Source organism: Ranitomeya imitator, chromosome 1, assembly GCF_032444005.1.
Source record: "Ranitomeya imitator isolate aRanImi1 chromosome 1, aRanImi1.pri, whole genome shotgun sequence".
NCBI classification, from domain to species: domain Eukaryota; kingdom Metazoa; phylum Chordata; class Amphibia; order Anura; family Dendrobatidae; genus Ranitomeya; species Ranitomeya imitator.
The window spans coordinates 113,008,335-113,027,071 of NC_091282.1; the positions used below are offsets into that span (position 1 = coordinate 113,008,335).

Sequence of the window (18,737 nt, forward strand, 5' to 3'; positions counted from 1 at the left end):
TTTACATCATAGGTAGACCTCAACTATGGGAGACAAACTGAGAAAAAAAAATCCAGAAAATCACATTGTCTGTTTTTTTAACATTTTATTTGCATATTATGGTGGAAAATAAGTATTTGGTCACTCTCGTGCTTCTTTATTATAGTTATTTCAGTCACTCTGACACCTCAGTAGCGGTGTCGAGCGCATGAGGTCTATACGTACTCAAATCCTGTGTCTTGGGATTGAGTTCTAAGACTCCTTGCTTGCGCTTTTGGTGCGGTACCGCGGTCCTGTGACGTAACAGGGTTCGCTTCCTTCACACAGGGTGAGGTTAACCCGTGTGTGTATTTATATTGTACCGCCATATAGTCCGTCATTATTTGGCAGCAGGTTCCATCTCTGCACGGTGGACCCCGGGCTGCGAACGCACCTTACTCCATCTGTCTTATTATTTGGTGCGTTCCGCTAGCCTTAACAGGGTGTTTTCCAATTGCAGACAACTGAACGGGACAAAGCTGTATTTGGTGAGTTTTTTACCCCAGTATTTGTAAGCCAAAACCAGGAGCGGGTGATAAATGCAGAAGTGGTGTAAATGTTTCTATTATACTTTTGCTCTGACCGTTCCACTCCTGGTTTTGGCTTACAAATACTGGGGTATAAAACTCACAAAATACTCAATGTGTGCACGTGGCCTATACTGCGTTCTGGTACCATGTAACTAATGAAGAGGCAGTAGTGTCTGTGCCCCTTTAAATAGTTTATTGTCGGAGGCTTTGAGATTTGTTATTGGCCGATTTTATAGAATTTAAAGACATTGAAGAAGGAAAGTAGCCCAGTTGTGCCGTGATGAATGATGCCCTGTTCCCTCTTTCCGCAGGTGAGTGAGTTAGAATGTGTCAGCAGCCAAGCGAATGCAGTGCAGACGCACAAAACAGAACTGAACCAGACTATACAAGAATTAGAGTCCTCACTAAAAAAGAAAGAAGAGGTACAGTACACGTCTCCAGTGTCGCCAATGCTTACTGCCAAATTTATTTTCGGGATTGTGAGACTTATGTTATGTGTTTTAATTTTTCTTTTATCTGTGCCAGATATCATAGGTATTTTTCTAGGAGGGCAACATATTGACGTTACTATAATATCTTATGATTTAAAATGATCACAGAACTATTCACAAATCGTTTTCATTTTGGATTATTTTGGGATGTTCTCAACTTTGGAAGCTATCCTCTATTAATGGGATATCTTCCTGATTGCTGAGGGTCCGAATGGAAGAGTGTGAATGGGGTGGTGGTCGATCATGCGCACTGCATGGGAGTGCCAACGACCAGCTAAGCACAGCACTCGGCTATCTCCATCAGCCTCATTAAGAATGAATGGAATGGCAGTGCGCATGATTGACTATCGCTCCATTCATGCAGGGTTCTTGGGATCGGTGGGGGTCTGAGTGGTCGGACCCCCTGCAATCGGGACTTTATCCTCTGAGCAATGGATAGGGGATGACTTCCAAACTTAAAAATACCCCTTTATAGGGGCTGTACAGCTAAAAAACAAACATAATTAGCTAATTATGCAATTTACTAATATAGCATAGGTCTGAAAGATATCTTGATCGTCAGCTAAAAACTCCAGTCCAAGGTCCTGGCAAGTCCTCTTCTGGTTGATGGCTGATACAAGAAAGCGTTCTGGAGTTGCATTCTGGGAAGTGTCATATTTAGCCATAAGGCCTCATTCAGATGACTTTTTTTTTTGCATACGAAAAAAACTGACTATTTTTCAGCAGTGTGCTGGATTAAATTTTCATCCATTTTGGGTCGTGTGTCCATTTTTACCATCTGTGTGTCATCTGTTTTTCTTGATTGCAAAAAAAAATAAATACATTTTGCAAGCTTCTCCTACCCAATAAACGGGCACCATGGTGGCTTAGTGGTTAGCACTGTAGCTTTGCAGAGCTGGGGTCTTGGGTTCAAATCCCACCAAGGACAATATCTGCATGGAGTTTGTATGTTCTCTCCATGTTTGCGTGGAATTCCTCCGGGGTCTCCAGTTTCCTCCCACACTCCAAAGACATACTGATAGGGAATGTAGATTGTGAGCCCCAATGGGGACAGTGATTATGTCTGTAAAGTGCTGTGGAATTAATGGTGCTGTATAAACAAAGCATAATAATTATTAAACCATAAAAAAATGGTCATCAGTTGGATGACACTCTGATGGACCCATCGACGTGCATTGGTGAGTTTATTGGATCAAAAAATGATGTCACTTTTTTATTGCAGTCACTCGGTTCATAAAACAAAAAATGGACATGTGAACATCCCAGAGATTGTTATGCGTTCTATCCATGAAAAACAGTCAAAAAACATACGTTAAAAACTGATGTCTGAATGAGGCCCTATTCACACATTTTTAGATACCTATCATTTAGTCAAAACTTTGACAGAATTAAAAAGTTGTGAAAATAATAAATATTTGATTGACAATTCTCCTTATTTATACAACTTTGGATTTGATTTAGCCTTTAATCAGATGTTGTAAAAACTAAAGCTGGCCATTCGCTACTGATTTTGGATGGCTGGATAGGATAATTTAGGCTATTCTCCGCTGACTGTCGAAGACTTTTCTTGACATGACGGCAATGATCGGGAAGGGTGAAAATATCACCAATTGGAAATGTGGTCTAGTTCTTCTGTAAGCTATGTCGCTTACCCCATGTGCAGACATTGCAGTAGCTTAGGTAGCCATGGTTATTATTACATCTACTACTTATTAGGATTGGATCTTGGAGATGGGAATACCCCTTTAATTCATGGTTGAGAACTTGCGCAGAATTTGTTACCATCAACTTTCCTCTTTTAGGAGATCGAGAGATTGAAGGAAGAAGTGGAACATGCTAAAGAACTACAAGACCAGCGGGATTCTTTGAGCCAAAAATTACAGGTATTTTTCGGCATTGTTATCCTGAACGTCTGTTGTTGAGTGTCTCGTATTAACCTGGCAGCACTTTACATGTACTTGTACATAAAGTCTGAGATATTTCTTCACATTTGTGTAGCATCTTGTGAAAATGCTTAGCTAGGCGTGCAATGTAAAATCTGCTTAAATATTCAGATTCATTAATGGAAAATTAATATGGACCGATAAGATTCTAATTGCGCGGTTCATCCAGAAGCCAATATATGGACACAGCAATCTTGGTTAAATGGGTATGAAAGAACGTTTGATAAGCCTTAAATAATTCATTTAAAATAAAGCTCAGGGATAATATAGAGAGTAATGGAAAAGACAGAACCTTAATTGCAATAATGAAATGTAAAATATTTTTCAAGACACAGCAGTCAGTGTGGCTCTTTGTAGTTGAGCGTAGACGGAGATTAATTCCCCTTCTCCCTTTCTAGCTCAGGAAAGTTTCGTAAGTGGGTGCAGCAGTGAGGCTGGTGAGGGCGTTTGGCTAATTGTCCTAACTGTCATCAGCACTTATAGCAAAAGGGACGATAAAAAGGCTTGGACGAAAAAGACCCAAAAAATAAACAAGATTGAAGAAGATTGAAGAAGGATCCAATTGACTGTTAATAGTGGCACCTTGCGATAACCCATTTGTGTAATGAAGCTGGTCTGGAGATCAACTCATGTCTGCAGGATGGACTTCTGACACCTACAGTCATCAGCTCTTCGATGGTTCTTCAATTAATATATGAAAGTCTTGTAGGATGAGAGGCGAAAGATGAAATGATAACCAATTTCAAGTCTATTTTGACAGAATTTATGTGACAATATTTCTTAATAATTTTTTATGGGGGGTATTTGTGGCACGTGTCTTCCTAGGACTTTTTTTTATTCTTAAAAGTTTTCAACCAAAACCTAAGAAATGTTGTATAATTGTGTACATAGGAAACTATTCCTCCAACTCTATGGACGGGGTCACAATATGCTAATGACCCTCGGCTCCTGCTCTGCTGCGAGCCGGAGCCGAGTGTCATGTGTCTGTGCTCTGAGCCTCTCGCACAGAGAGAATTGGAGCACCGCTGTAGAGGAGGCAGAGAAACTAATTTCTCCATCTCCTCCATTGCCGGCGTGGGCGTATATCACACAGCACTCGGATGATATCCGAGTGATGTGCATTGTTTCACTCGCACCCATAGACTTATATGCTTGCGAGAGAGCCGAGACTTGGCTGAGTCTCGGTGACAATCCCAGCATGCTGCGATTACACTCGCACATATAATACGGCCGAGAAAAAAAACGGTGATGTGAGCTGCCCCACAGATGAATACTGGTCTGAGTGCTATGCGATGTTTTATCGCATAGCACTCGTCCGTATTCCTTGCTAGTGTGACTCCGACCTAAGGCTACGTTCCCACAATGAGGTTTTGGTGAGTTTTTGATGTTGCTGATTTGTTGCCCCTATTAAAATAAGCTACATTTTTTTAGAAATTATACAGCAGAAAAAAACTCAGCAAAACCTCATTGTGGGAAGTTAGCCTAAGACATATCAAAAACATGCGTGTTAGCTTTCTAAGCATAACCCCGGATATGATTTTTTTTAGAAGGTTGATCTGTTATTTTTTATTTTGCAAAGTGACCAAATATGGAGATTTTAGATACAATATATAGTTGTTTTTACTATTTTTTTTTTCATGTTCTGTAAACCCTGTGTGTTTTACCCGCCTTTTTTTGTATGCAAAATATCAGCTTCGGCTAAGGCTGCTGTCACACTAGCAGTATTTGTTCAGTATTTTACCTCAGTATCTGTAAGCCAAAACCAGGAGTGGAACAATTAGGCCGGAGTCACACACAGCGTATAAAAATACAGTCCGTTTCTGATGGCCGAAGATACGCAGAAAATTTCCTGAACAGTGATCCGTATTCAATTCGAGGATGTGATTTTTTTTCTCCAAAAATTATCCTGAGTAGCGGTGGGATATGGGGTAATAAAGGGTTAATATCACCTTGCTATTGTAAGGTGACATTAAGCCTGGTTAATAATGGAGAGGTGTCAATAAGACACCTATCCATTATTAATCCAATATTAATAAAGCTTTAAAAAAACCACACACATTAGGAAAAAAGTATTTAATGAAATTAAGACACATGGTGTTGTAATAGTTTATTAAATGCTCAATCCAATTGAAGACCCCTGTCACCTGAAACAAAGTTAAAATAAAAAAAAAAAAATATCCCATACCTCTCCGACGTTAGTCAAGTCCCACGATGTAAATCCATCAGAAGGGGTTAAATAATTTTACAAGCAGAAGCTCTGCTAATGCAGCTGTGCTCCTGCCTGTAAAAAGTGGGGAATGAAAGAAAGCAGGGGATGTAGCTACTGTTATGACCTGGTGGTCAGGACAATAATGGACCTGGTGGTTAAGAGCACACGGAATGACCTGATAGTTACTGATAATAAGGACGAGCTCTGGGACGTGGGAACTCTGCTGACCGCGATCCCTAAACCTATCAAACACACTAGAAATAGCCGTGGATTGCGCCTAACGCTCCCTATGCAACTCGGCACAGCCTAAGAAACTAGCTAGCCCTGAAGATAGAAAAATAAAGCCTACCTTGCCTCAGAGAAATTCCCCAAAGGAAAAGGCAGCCCTCCACATATAATGACTGTGAGTAAAGATGAAAATACAAACACAGAGATGAAATAGATGTAGCAAAGTGAGGCCCGACTTACTGAACAGACCGAGGATAGGAAAGGTTACTTTGCGGTCAGCACAAAAACCTACAAAAAGACCACGCAGAGGGCGCAAAAAGACCCTCCGCACCGACTCACGGTGCGGAGGCGCTCCCTCTGCGTCCCAGAGCTTCCAGCAAGCAAGACAACAAATTAAATAGCAAGCTGGACAGAAAAATAGCAAACCAAAGAAATACAAGCTGGAACTTAGCTTCTGATGGGAAGACAGGTCACAAGAACGATCCAGGAGAGAACTAGACCAATACTGGAACATTGACAGGTGGCACGGAGCAAAGATCTAAGAGGAGTTAAATAGAGCAGCAGCTAACGAATTAACCTCGTCACCTGTGAAACTCAGAAACACCCACCAGAGGAAGTCCATGGACAGAACCAGCCGAAGTACCATTCATGACCACAGGAGGGAGCCCGACAACAGAATTCACAACAGTACCCCCCCCCCCCCCTTGATCAGGGGTCACCGAACCCTCACCAGAGCCCCCAGGCCGACCAGGATGAGCCAAATGAAAGGCATGAACCAGATCGGCAGCATGAACATCAGAGACAAAAAGCCAGGAATTATCTTCCTGACCATAACCCTTCCACTTGACCAGGTACTGGAGTTTCCGTCTCGAGACACGAGAATCCAAAATCTTCTCCACCACCTACTCCAACTCCCCCTCAACTAACACCGGGGCAGGAGGATCAACGGATGGAACCACAGGCGCCACGTATCTCCGCAATAACGACCTATGGAACACATTATGGATGGCAAAAGAAGCAGGAAGGGCCAAACGAAATGACACAGGATTGATAACCTCAGAAATCTTATACGGACCAATGAAACGAGGCTTAAACTTAAGAGAGGAAACCTTCATAGGAATATAACGAGACGACAACCAAACCAAATCCCCAACACGAAGTCGGGGACCCACACAGCGCCGGCGGTTAGCGAAACGTTGAGCCTTCTCCTGGGACAATGTCAAATTGTCCACCACATGAGTCCAAATCTGCTGCAACCTATCCACCACAGTATCTACACCAGGACAGTCTGAAGACTCAACCTGCCCTGAAGAGAAGCGAGGATGGAAACCAGAATTGCAGAAAAACGGCGAAACCAAAGTAGCCGAGCTGGCCCGATTATTAAGGGCGAACTCAGCCAACGGCAAAAAGGACACCCAATCATCCTGATAATCCGACAAAAACTCTGGAACTTCAGAAGGAGTGGAAGACGAAATAGACAAAAATGGAACATCACCATGTACCCCCTGGCAACCCCAGCTGGACACAGACATAGATTTCCAGTCCAATACTGGATTATGAACCTGTAGCCATGGCAACCCCAAAACGACCACATCATGCAGATTATGCAACACCAGAAAGCGGATATCCTCCTGATGTGCAGGAGCCATGCACATGGTCAATTGGGTCCAATACTGAGGCTTATTCTTGGCCAAAGGCGTAGCATCAATTCCTCTCAATGGAATAGGATACTGCAAGGGCTCCAAGAAAAAACCACAGCGCCTAGCATACTCCAAGTCCATCAAATTCAGGGCAGCGCCTGAATCCACAAATGCCATAACAGAATAGGATGACAAAGAGCAAATCAGAGTAACAGACAATAGAAATTTAGACTGTACCGTACCAATGGTGGCAGACCTAGCGAACCGCTTAGTGCGCTTAGGACAATCGGAGATAGCATGAGTGGAATCACCACAGTAAAAACACAGCCCATTCCGACGTCTGTGTTCTTGCCGTTCAGCTCTGGTCAAAGTCCTATCACATTGCATAGGCTCAGGCCCATGCTCAGATAGTACCACCAAATGGTGCACAGCTTTACGCTCACGCAAGCGTCGATCGATCTGAATGGCCAAAGACATAGACTCATTCAGACCAGCAGGCATGGGAAACCCCACCATGATATCCTTAAGGGCTTCAGAGAGACCCTTTCTGAAGATTGCTGCCAGGACACATTCATTCCACTGAGTGAGCACAGACCATTTTCTAAACTTCTGATAATATATCTCCGCTTCATCCTGACACAGAGCCAGCAAGATTTTCTCTGCCTGATCCACTGAATTAGGTTCGTCATAAAGCAATCCAAGCGCCAGGAAAAACGCATCAACATCACGCAATGCCGGATCTCCTGGCGCAAGGGAAAATGCCCAGTCTTGAGGGTCACCACGTAACAGAGAAATAATGATCTTTACTTGTTTAACAGGGTCACCTGAGGAGCGAGGTTTCAAGGCAAGAAACAATTTACAATTATTTTTGAAATTCAAGAACTTAGATCTATCACCAAAAAACAAATCAGGAATTGGAATCCTAGGCTCTGACATCGGATTCTGAACCACAAAATCTTGAATGTTTTGTATCCTTGTAGTGAGATTATCCATCCAAGAGGACAAACCTTGAATGTCCATGTTTACACCAGTGTCCTGAACCACCCAGAGGTAAAGGGGAAAATAGAGACAAAACACACTGCAAAGAAAAAAAAATGGTCTCAGAACTTCTCTTATCCCTCTATTGAGATGCATTAGTACTTTGGGCCACCTGTACTGTTATGACCTGGTGGTCAGGACAATAATGGACCTGGTGGTTAAGAGCACACGGAATGACCTGATAGTTACTGATAATAAGGACGAGCTCTGGGACGTGGGAACTCTGCTGACCGCAATCCCTAAACCTATCAAACACACTAGAAATAGCCGTGGATTGCGCCTAACGCTCCCTATGCAACTCGGCACAGCCTAAGAAACTAGCTAGCCCTGAAGATAGAAAAATAAAGCCTACCTTGCCTCAGAGAAATTCCCCAAAGGAAAAGGCAGCCCCCCACGTATAATGACTGTGAGTAAAGATGAAAATACAAACACGGAGATGAAATAGATTTAGCAAAGTGAGGCCCGACTTACTGAACAGACCGAGGATCGGAAAGGTTACTTTGCGGTCAGCACAAAAACCTACAAAAAGACCACGCAGAGGGCGCAAAAAGACCCTCCGCACCGACTCACGGTGCGGAGGCGCTCCCTCTGCGTCCCAGAGCTTCCAGCAAGCAAGACAACAAATTAAATAGCAAGCTGGACAGAAAAATAGCAAACCAAAGAAATACAAGCTGGAACTTAGCTTCTGATGGGAAGACAGGTCACAAGAACGATCCAGGAGAGAACTAGACCAATACTGGAACATTGACAGGTGGCATGGAGCAAAGATCTAAGAGGAGTTAAATAGAGCAGCAGCTAACTAATTAACCTCGTCACCTGTGAAACTCAGAAACACCCACCAGAGGAAGTCCATGGACAGAACCAGCCGAAGTACCATTCATGACCACAGGAGGGAGCCCGACAACAGAATTCACAACAAGCTACCTAGCCTTGTGGTGCTGCACCCCCTGCTGGCATCAACTCATATGAACTCGAGCATGAGAAAATATTCTGATAAATTCCCACGCTCGAGTTCATATGAGTTTATGCCAGCAGTGGGCGCAGCACCGCAAGTCTAAGTAGCTAGGATCCCCTGCTTCCCATTCATTCCCCAGTTTTTACAGGCAGGGGCGACTGCATTAGCAGAACTTCTGCTTGTAAAATTATTTAACCCCTTCTGATGGATTTACATCGTGGGACTTGACTGTAATGCCAGAGAAGTATGGGATATTGTTGTTTTTATTTTAACTTTGTTTCAGGTGACAAGGGTCTTCAATTGGATTGAGCGTTTAATAAACTATTACAACACCATGTGTCTTTATTTCATTAAAATACTTTTTTTCTAATGTGTGTGTGTTTTTTTAACCCTTTATTAATATTGGATTAATAATGGATTGGTGTCTTATTGACACCTCTCCACTATTAACCAGGCTTAATGTCACCTTACAATAGCAAGGTGATATTAACCCTTTATTACCCCATATCCTACCGCTACACGGGAGTGGTAAGAGAAGAGGCTAAGTGCCAGAATAGGCGCATCTTACAGATATGCCTTTTCTGGGGTGGCTGGGGGCAGATGTTTTTAGCCAGGGGGGGCCAATAACCATGGTCTGGTCCCTCTCTAGGCTATTAATATCTGCCCTCAGTCACTGGCTTTACCACTCTGGTGGAGAAAATTGCGCGGGAGCCCATGCCAGTTTTTCTGCGATTTAACCCTTTATTTTAACTGCTAGAGCCCCCAAATTTTGCACACAGACACTTCTAACATTAGTAGTGAGGAATACGTAAAAAAAGGGATATGAAATGGTTTACTGTATGTAAACCATGTCTCATATCCTGTTGGGTTTGGGAAGGAGATGGCAAAAGCCGGCAATTTAATTACCGGCTCTTCTGCTATCTAGCGCTATATAAAATATAAATATATGTATATATATACAGTTAGGTCCATATATATTTGGACAGAGACAACATTTTTCTAATTTTGGTTATAGACATTACCACAATGAATTTTAAACAAATTAATTCAGATGTAGTTGAAGTTCAGACTTTCAGCTTTCATTTGAGGGTATCCACATTAAAATTGGATGAAGGGTTTAGGAGTTTCAGCTCCTTAACACGTGTTACTCTGTTTTTAAAGGGACCAAAAGTAATTGGACAGATTCAATAATTTTAAATAAAATGTTCATTTTTAGTACTTGTTTGAAAACCGTTTGTTGGCAATGACTGCCTGAAGTCTTGAACTCATGGACATCACCAGATGCTGTGTTTCCTCCTTTTTGATGCTCTGCCAGGCCTTCATTGCGGTGGTTTTCAGTTGCTGTTTGTTTTGGGCCTTTCTGTCTGAAGTTTAGTCTTTAACAAGTGTAATGCATGCTCAATTGGGTTGAGATCAGGTGACTGACTTGGCCATTCAAGAATATTCCACTTCTTTGCTTTAATAAACTCCTGGGTTGCTTTGGCTTTATGTTTTGGGTCATTGTCCATCTGTAGTATGAAACAGCGACCAATCAGTTTTGCTGCATTTGGCTGGATCTGGACACACAGTATGTCTCTGAATACCTCAGAATTCATTCGGCTGCTTCTGTCCTGTGTCACATCATCAATAATCACTAGTGACCCAGTGCCACTGGCAGCCATGCATGCCCAAGCCATCACACTGCTTCTGCCATGTTTTACAGATGATGTGGTATGCTTTGGATCATGAGCTGTACCACGCCTTCGCCATACTTTTCTCTTTTCCATCATTCTGGTAGAGGTTGATCTTGGTTTCATCTGTCCAAAGAATGTTCTTCCAGAACTGTGCTGGCTTTTTTAGATGTTTTATAGCAAAGTCCAGTCTAGCCTTTTTATTCTTGATGCTTATGAGTGGCTTGCACCGTGCAGTGAACCCTCTGTATTTACTTTCATGCAGTTTACTCTTTATGATAGATTTGGATATTGATACGCCTACCTCCTGGAGAGTGTGGTTCACTTGGTTGGTTGTAGTGAAGGGGTTTCTCTTCACCATGGAGATTATTCTGCGATCATCCACCACTGTTGTATTCCGTGGGCGCCCAGGTCTTTTTGCATTGATGAGTTCACCAGTGCTTTCTTTCTTTCTCAGGATGTACCAAACTGTAGATTTTGCCACTCCTAATATTGTAGCAATTTCTCGGATGGGTTTTTTCTGTTTTCGCAGCTTAAGGATGGCTTGTTTCACCTGCATGGAGAGCTCCTTTGACCGCATGTTTACTTCACAGCAAAACCTTCCAAATGCAAGCACCACACCTCAAATCAACTCCAGGACTTTTATCTGCTCAACTGAGAATGACATAACGAAGGGATTGCCCACACCTGTCCATGAATTATTTATTATTAGCCTTGGAGTCAATTGTCCAATTACTTTTGGTCCCTTTAAAAACAGGGTGGCACGTGTTAAGGAGCTGAAACTCCTAAACCCTTCATCCAATTTTAATGTGGATACCCTCAAATGAAAGCTGAAAGTGTGAACTTCAACTGCATCTGAATTGTTTTGTTTAAAATTCATTGTGGTAATGTCTATAACCAAAATTAGAAAAATGTTGTCTCTGTCCAAATATATATGGACCTAACTGTATGTCTCAATGACACACACACACACATATATATATATACCGTATATATATATATATCTATATATATATATATATATATATATAGATATATATATATATATACCCACCTGTACTATGTGTGGACATTAATTTTATCAGTTCTATTCTAACCTGTCAGTGTCATTTTACTGTACACCGCACTGAATTGCCGGCTTTTCTATAGAACACCGCTGCGTATTTCTCGCAAGTCACACTGATGGTCCGTGTGTAATCCGATTTTTTTCTCGCACCCATAGACTTTCATTGGCGATTCTCGGCCGAGATACGCTGACAATCGCATCCTGAATACGGCCGAGAAAACAATGGATAATAGGAGCTGCCCCATAGATTAACATTGGGCCGAGTGCTATGCGATTTTTTTATCGCATTGCACTCGTCCGTATGACGGTCTAGTGTGACTCCGGCCTTAGAGGAAAAGTATAATAGAAAAACATCACCATGTCTGTATTTATCACCCACTCCTGGTTTTGGCTTACAAATACTGATGTAAAATACTGACCAAATACTGCTAGTGTGACGGCAGCCTAAGGGTATGTATACGTTCAGTATTTGGCAAGAAAAATGCTGCAGAAAATACATGCGTTTTTACGTGTTTTTGATGCGTTGTTTGCATGCGTTTTTCCCATACATTAGTATGAGTGAAATCTGCAGCAAAAACGCTGAAAGAATTTACATCCTACAGATTTAAAACTACTGCAACCTTGCAAGGAAAAAAATAAGCAATTTGTGCATGAGACTTCAGGAGTCTCAGTCTTTTTGCTGGTACTTAAAAAACCTTCAGGTTTTGTCTGAGAAAAAAAATTACAAAAGCACGACAAAGCTGTAAAATGTGTACAGACCCTAACAGTTCAATCAAATTGGATGCAATTTTATGAAAACTATTGCCCATTGTGCATTTAAAGACGCTGTTGAACTGGATGTTATTTTTCCCTATAGGTTTCTGCACTAAAAAAATAATGAAAAAATATTAATTTAAATCTACACCAAAAACACGTAGAAAAAAATGAAAAATGCATAAAAAAGTGCAGCAAAAAATGCAGTAATCAGCAGATCACTACTACGTATTTTGGTGTAGACACAAGCAGAAAAAAGCACAACAGAAAAATCAGTGTTTTTGTACGTGGAAAAATGTCCACTTTGCCATGTTACCATCTTCATAGAAAGTAATTAAATCAATACAGAAATATTAACCTGTTTCTTTTCACTTTTCGACCTTAGGAAGTGGAGACGCATAACAAAGACTTGGAAGGGCAGCTGAGCGACTTAGAACAACGACTGGAGAAAAGTCAGGGCGAGCAGGAAGCATTTCGCAATAACTTGAAGACTCTTTTAGAAATCCTGGATGGCAAAATTTTTGAACTCACTGAATTGAGAGACAACCTGGCCAAGTTGATAGAGTGCAGTTAAAAGGCAAAAAAAAAAGGTCTGCCACCACCACCCTTCTTAAAGACGCACCATCTCTCTTCACGGCACGGTGGTGGGCTCTGTATCAGAGTTGCACAAAATCTGAATGGGGAAAACTCCTTTCCGAGAGTTTAATTGCAAATTTCGTAGTTGGCTGAAGTGTGAAATTGAGACTTGCTTTATTAGCTAAGAGAGAGGAAATTAAAAAAAATAAAACTTGAATTACAAATTACCTCCTTATTCCCTTATTGGCCATAACGAACTTTAACACATTCAGTGCCAGGTAGTCCCTACAATCTAGCCCTGAATGTACAAGATTCTTTCCAGTAGTTTTTGAGCAATCAATCTCTGGTTTGCTGACAGTTGAATATTTAAAAAAGAAAAAAAATATATACATATATATATATAGATAGCCACCAGTATTTTTTTTCCTTTTTTCTTTTTTTTTTTCAGACATACTAAACAGGATATTGCTTTATTTTATAGTTTTTTTATTTTGTTCTTTTCTATGAAATACCTGCTTGCAGTGTTTTGTGCAAAAAAAAAAAAACAAGAAAAAAAAAAATGACAGGAGAAGCCCTTTGTATTTTTGTTGAAATCTGAACATTTTCTCAGGATATTTTTGCACTGTCGAAAAAAAAAAAAGTGCATTACTATAATTCACCTAGCCAGGAGTGAAAGAGACTTCACCCTAACTGACAGTAGTTAGAGGACCCTCCTAACTTGTATAATGTTCTTTCTTTTTCTTTTTTTTTTTTTTACTGGAAGATGTCTCTTTACAAAACTTCACTCTGGTCTTTATTTCTTTACTAGGACGTCTGGTGTAAAGTTTACCTTTTTTTTTTGGTTTGTTTTAAGGCAATTTTATTTCCAAAAAAAAAAACTCGGTCTCATTTTCTTATACACTGTAAAGCCAACTCCAAAGGCAGCTGAACATTATGGAGATTAAAGTTGTTACATTAGTATATATTTGAAGAGTATTACTAAGAATATTTAACAAGAGTTTAATATATGGACTTTTAACTGCATATGAGTATGTTTTGAAATGAATGCAAAATGTTTACTTATGTATTTTGGAAGACATCATTTCTGAACGTCCGATGCATCTCAATGTACGTAGTAAGTGATAATAGGAAATCCTGTTTGTTAATTATATTTAAGGATGTACCTTTATTGGGAAGATGTTCATTTTAATTGATCAAACTGTGAATTCAATTTCTTGGGAGATGTAATGATCCCGGTTTAGCCCCTTCATCCATGAAGACCGTTTCTGCAAAGTTTCCCTGGAATACGGTAATTTTCATTAGAACGATTGCCTTTGGGATCAGAATGAAACTCTACCAATTGCCAATGGGTTTTCCTGCTTGGCGACATCTTTCTGGTACCAAGTGCCAGTAATAATGTAAATTAGGCTCCTGAGAGACAGATCAGGAGACGTTCACAGTGTGTTTCTGGTGCTGCATTTCTAAGCATATACTTAGGGACTCGCTGGGTATTAATACCTCAAAATACAAGTTTATTAGGTATAACCTCTTGTCTGTGTCTTAATATAAAAAAAAAATGCTTTACTTAATGTACATTTATTTATAAAGTTAATTCCCCTTTTTCTAAGTCTGGGTGAGCATCTTGTATAAATGTTAAAAAAGAAAAGATTCTTCCCCAACATCTTATTTTTAAGTATAGACTTGATCTTTGTATCCTTTCCATAACGCATCGCCCACTGGACGGATATACTATGATATCCAGTCCACAGAGTGGCTACACTTTACGCCTCACTTGATCCGCGTGCATCATGTTCACTGAATTGAGAATGTTTGGGCCATAACTCTTCAAATAAATAAAGGTTTTACCCATACCTGAGTCTGAAAAACAAGATAGAATATAGCCAAATTTTACTGAGACTCACCATACTAGATAAATGCCTTATATTTTGCATTTACACTAGGGTCACACCACCATATGTTCTGTCACCTGAGTGAATCGGGACGATTATGCTGATCACACTCGGATCAGAGTGTAATCATACTGTGCTCCGATTTTCTCGGATGATCCTCCACTTTCTCCATTCAGCTAGTCCGTGAAAATCAGACCGCATTCAGATCCTAGTGCAGTCCCAATTTTTTCCACAAATTCATTGACTTGCATGGCACAGTGAGATCCGAATATAATGTGCACAGAGTGACATTGGTTCGAGGGCGATCCGATGTTTTGTCAGATCACAGTTGAACCAAAATTACACTCATGTGCACAAGCCCTTAGATGTGCCGATTTTCAGCCCATCATTGCACCTTAATGAGCACCAATTGACAAGACACAAGTCCATCGGAGCTCGTTGAACCCCTGTTTAAACAGGCCAACGAACAATGGTGGGTATAGAACAATTGCTAACATGATTTCACTGTCCCTTACGGTATCATGTTATCGACAGCACATCATCTATTCACATGGAGCAATGTGCTGTTTATAATAATGATTTTTTTTGCTGTCAGAAATGATCCAATCTACCAACAAACCAACAAATGAGCGCTTTGCTCAATCATATGGGGATCGCTGGTATGTTTACTCTAAAGGATAAATGGGAAGAAAAACATTCCATTTTCTATGTAAAATTAGGTAGACAGAGAGACAGAAAGATAGATAGATATGGATAGATAGATACAAGTGTTTCTCACTATATTAGAATATCATCAAAAAGTTAATTTATTTCAGTTCTTCAGTAGAAAAAGTGAAACTCATATATTATATAGAGTCATTACAAACAGAGTGATCTATTTCAAGTGTTTATTTCTGTTAATGTTGATGATTATAGATTACAGCCAATGAAAACTCAAAAGTCATTATCTCAGTAAATTAGAATAATTAAGAAAAAACACCTGCAAAGGCTTCCTAAGCGATTAAAAAGGACCCTTAGTCTGTTTCAGTAGGATCCACAATCATGGGGAAGACTGCTGACTTGACAGATGTCCAGAAGGCAGTCATTGACACACTCAAGAAGGAGGGTAAGCCACAAAAGATCATTGATAAAGAAGCTGGCTGCACACAGAGTGCTGTATCCAAGCATATTAATGGAAAGTTGAGTGGAAGGAAAAAGTGTGGTAGAAAAAGGTGCACAAGCAACCAGGATAGCCACAGCCTTGAAAGGATTGTTAAGAAAAGGCCATTAAAAAATTTGGAACAGATTCACAAGGAGTGGACTGCTGTTGGAGTCATGGCCTCAAGAGCCACCACACACAGACGTATCCAGGACGTGGACTACAAATGTCACATTACTTGTGTCAAGCCACTCATGACCAGTAGACAACGCCAGCATCTTACCTGGGCCAAGGAGAAAAAGAACTGGACTGTTGCTCAGTTGTTGTGAATTCTGTGGTCAAGCTCCCTCCTGTGGTCATGAGTGGTACTTCGGCTGGTTCTGTCTATGAGCTTCCTCTGGTGGATGTGAGTGGGGCTGCGGCTTCTGAGTTTCCTTCCTCAGGTGACGAGGTTAAGTCGTTAGGTGCTGCTCTATTTAACTCCACCTAGTTCTTTGTTCCTGGCCTCCAGTCAATGTTCCAGTATTGGTCTAGCTCTCTCCTGGATCGTTCTTGTGGCCTGTCTGCCCTGCATAAGCTAAGTCTTGCTTGTGTTATTTTTGTTTGCTATTTTTTCTGTCCAGCTTGCTATATTGGTTTTTCTTGCTTGCTGGAAGCTCTGAGACGCAGAGGGAGCACCTCCGTACCGTTAGTCGGTGCGGAGGGTCTTTTTGCCCCCTCTGCATGGATGTTTGTAGGTTTTTGTGCTGACCGCAAAGCTATCTTCCTATCCTCGGTCTATTCAGTAAGTCGGGCCTCACTTTGCTAAAATCTATTTCATCTCTATGTTTGTATTTTCATCTTACTCACAGTCATTATATGTGGGGGGCTGCCTTTTCCTTTGGGGAATTTCTCTGAGGCAAGGTAGGCTTATTTTTCTATCTTCAGGGCTAGCTAGTTTCTCAGGCTGTGCCCGAGGCGCCTAGGTTTTTGTCAGGAGCGCTCCACGGCTACCTCTAGTGTGGTTTGATAGGATTAGGGATTGCGGTCAGCAGAGTTTCCACGTCTCAGAGCTCGTCCTATGTTAGTAACTATCAGGTCACTTTGTGTGTTCTTAACCACTAGGTCCATTGTGGTTCTGAATCACCTGTTCACAACAGTACTGGAGGCCCAAAGTACTAATGCTTCTCAATAGAGGGAAAAGAGAAGTTCTGAGACCATTTTTTTTTCTCTGTACTGTGTTTTGTCTTTCTTTTCCCCTAGACATTTGGGTGGTTCAGGACACAGGTGTAGTGATGGACATTAAAGGTCTGTCTTCTTGTATGGATCATCTCACTGCAAGAGTACAAAATATTCAAGACTTTGTGGTTCAGAATTCTATGTTAGAACCAAGAATTCCTATTCCTGATTTGTTTTCTGGAGATAGAGCTAAGTTTCTGAGTTTTAAGAATAATTGTAAACTGTTTCTGGCTTTGAAACCACGCTCCTCTGGTGACCCAGTTCAACAAGTTAAGATCATTATTTCTTTATTACGTGGCGACCCTCAAGACTGGGCATTTTCCCTTGCGCCAGGAGATCCTGCATTATGTAATATTGATGCGTTTTTTCTGGCACTCGGATTGCTGTATGATGAACCTAATTCAGTGGATCAGGCAGAGAAAAATTTGCTGGCTCTGTGTCAGGGTCAGGATGAGGTAGAGATATATTGTCAGAAGTTTAGGAAGTGGTCTGTGCTCACTCAATGGCATGAATGTGCTCTGGCAGCAATTTTCAGAAAAGGTCTCTCTGAAGCCCTTAAGGATGTCATGGTGGGATTTCCTATGCCTGCTGGTCTGAATGAGTCTATGTCTTTGGCCATTCAGATCGGTCGACGCTTGCGCTGTGCACCATTTGGCGGTATTATCTGAGCATGGACCTGAGCCTATGCAGTGCGATAGGACTTTGACCAGAGCTGAACGGCAAGAACACAGACGTCAGAATGGGCTGTGTTTTTACTGTGGTGATTCCACTCATGCTATCTCCGATTGTCCTAAGCGCACTAAGCGGTTCGCTAGGTCTGCCACCATTGGTACGGTACAGTCGAAATTTCTTTTGTCCGTTACTTTGATCTGCTCTTTGTCATCCTATTCTGTCATGGCATTTGTGGATTCAGGCGCTGCCCTGAATTTGATGGACTTGGAGTATGCTAGGCGCTGTGGGTTTTTCTTGGAGCCCTTGCAGTATCCTATTCCATTGAGAGGAATTGATGCTACGCCTTTGGCCAAGAATAAGCCTCAGTACTGGACCCAGCTGACCATGTGCATGGCTCCTGCGCATCAGGAGGATATTCGCTTTTTGGTGTTGCATAATCTGCATGATGTGGTCGTGTTGGGGTTGCCATGGCTACAAGTCCATAACCCAGTATTGGATTGGAAATCAATGTCTTTGTCCAGCTGGGGTTGTCCGGGGGTACATGGTGATGTTCCATTTCTGTCTATTTCATCATCCACCCCTTCTGAGGTCCCAGAGTTCTTGTCGGATTACCGGGATGTATTTGATGAGCCCAAGTCCAGTGCCCTACCTCCGCATAGGGATTGTGATTGTGCTATCGATTTGATTCCTGGTAGTAAGTTTC

The 18,737-nt window shown here is 41.4% G+C and overlaps 1 protein-coding gene across 3 annotated transcripts in view; it reads left to right on the forward strand.

The window, feature by feature from the left end:
- The window catches only part of HOMER1 (homer scaffold protein 1), a 150,164-nt gene extending 136,515 nt beyond the window's left edge, over positions 1-13,649 (forward strand). For all 3 annotated transcript variants that reach the window (XM_069749838.1, XM_069749847.1, XM_069749830.1), the window contains exons 8-10: positions 860-970; positions 2,842-2,922; positions 12,927-13,649. In XM_069749838.1, the coding sequence (XP_069605939.1) occupies positions 860-970; positions 2,842-2,922; positions 12,927-13,115 (381 nt within the window). In that variant the 3' untranslated portion in view covers positions 13,116-13,649. The remainder of the gene's footprint in view (positions 1-859; positions 971-2,841; positions 2,923-12,926) is intronic.
- Positions 13,650-18,737: the final 5,088 nt, after the last annotated feature.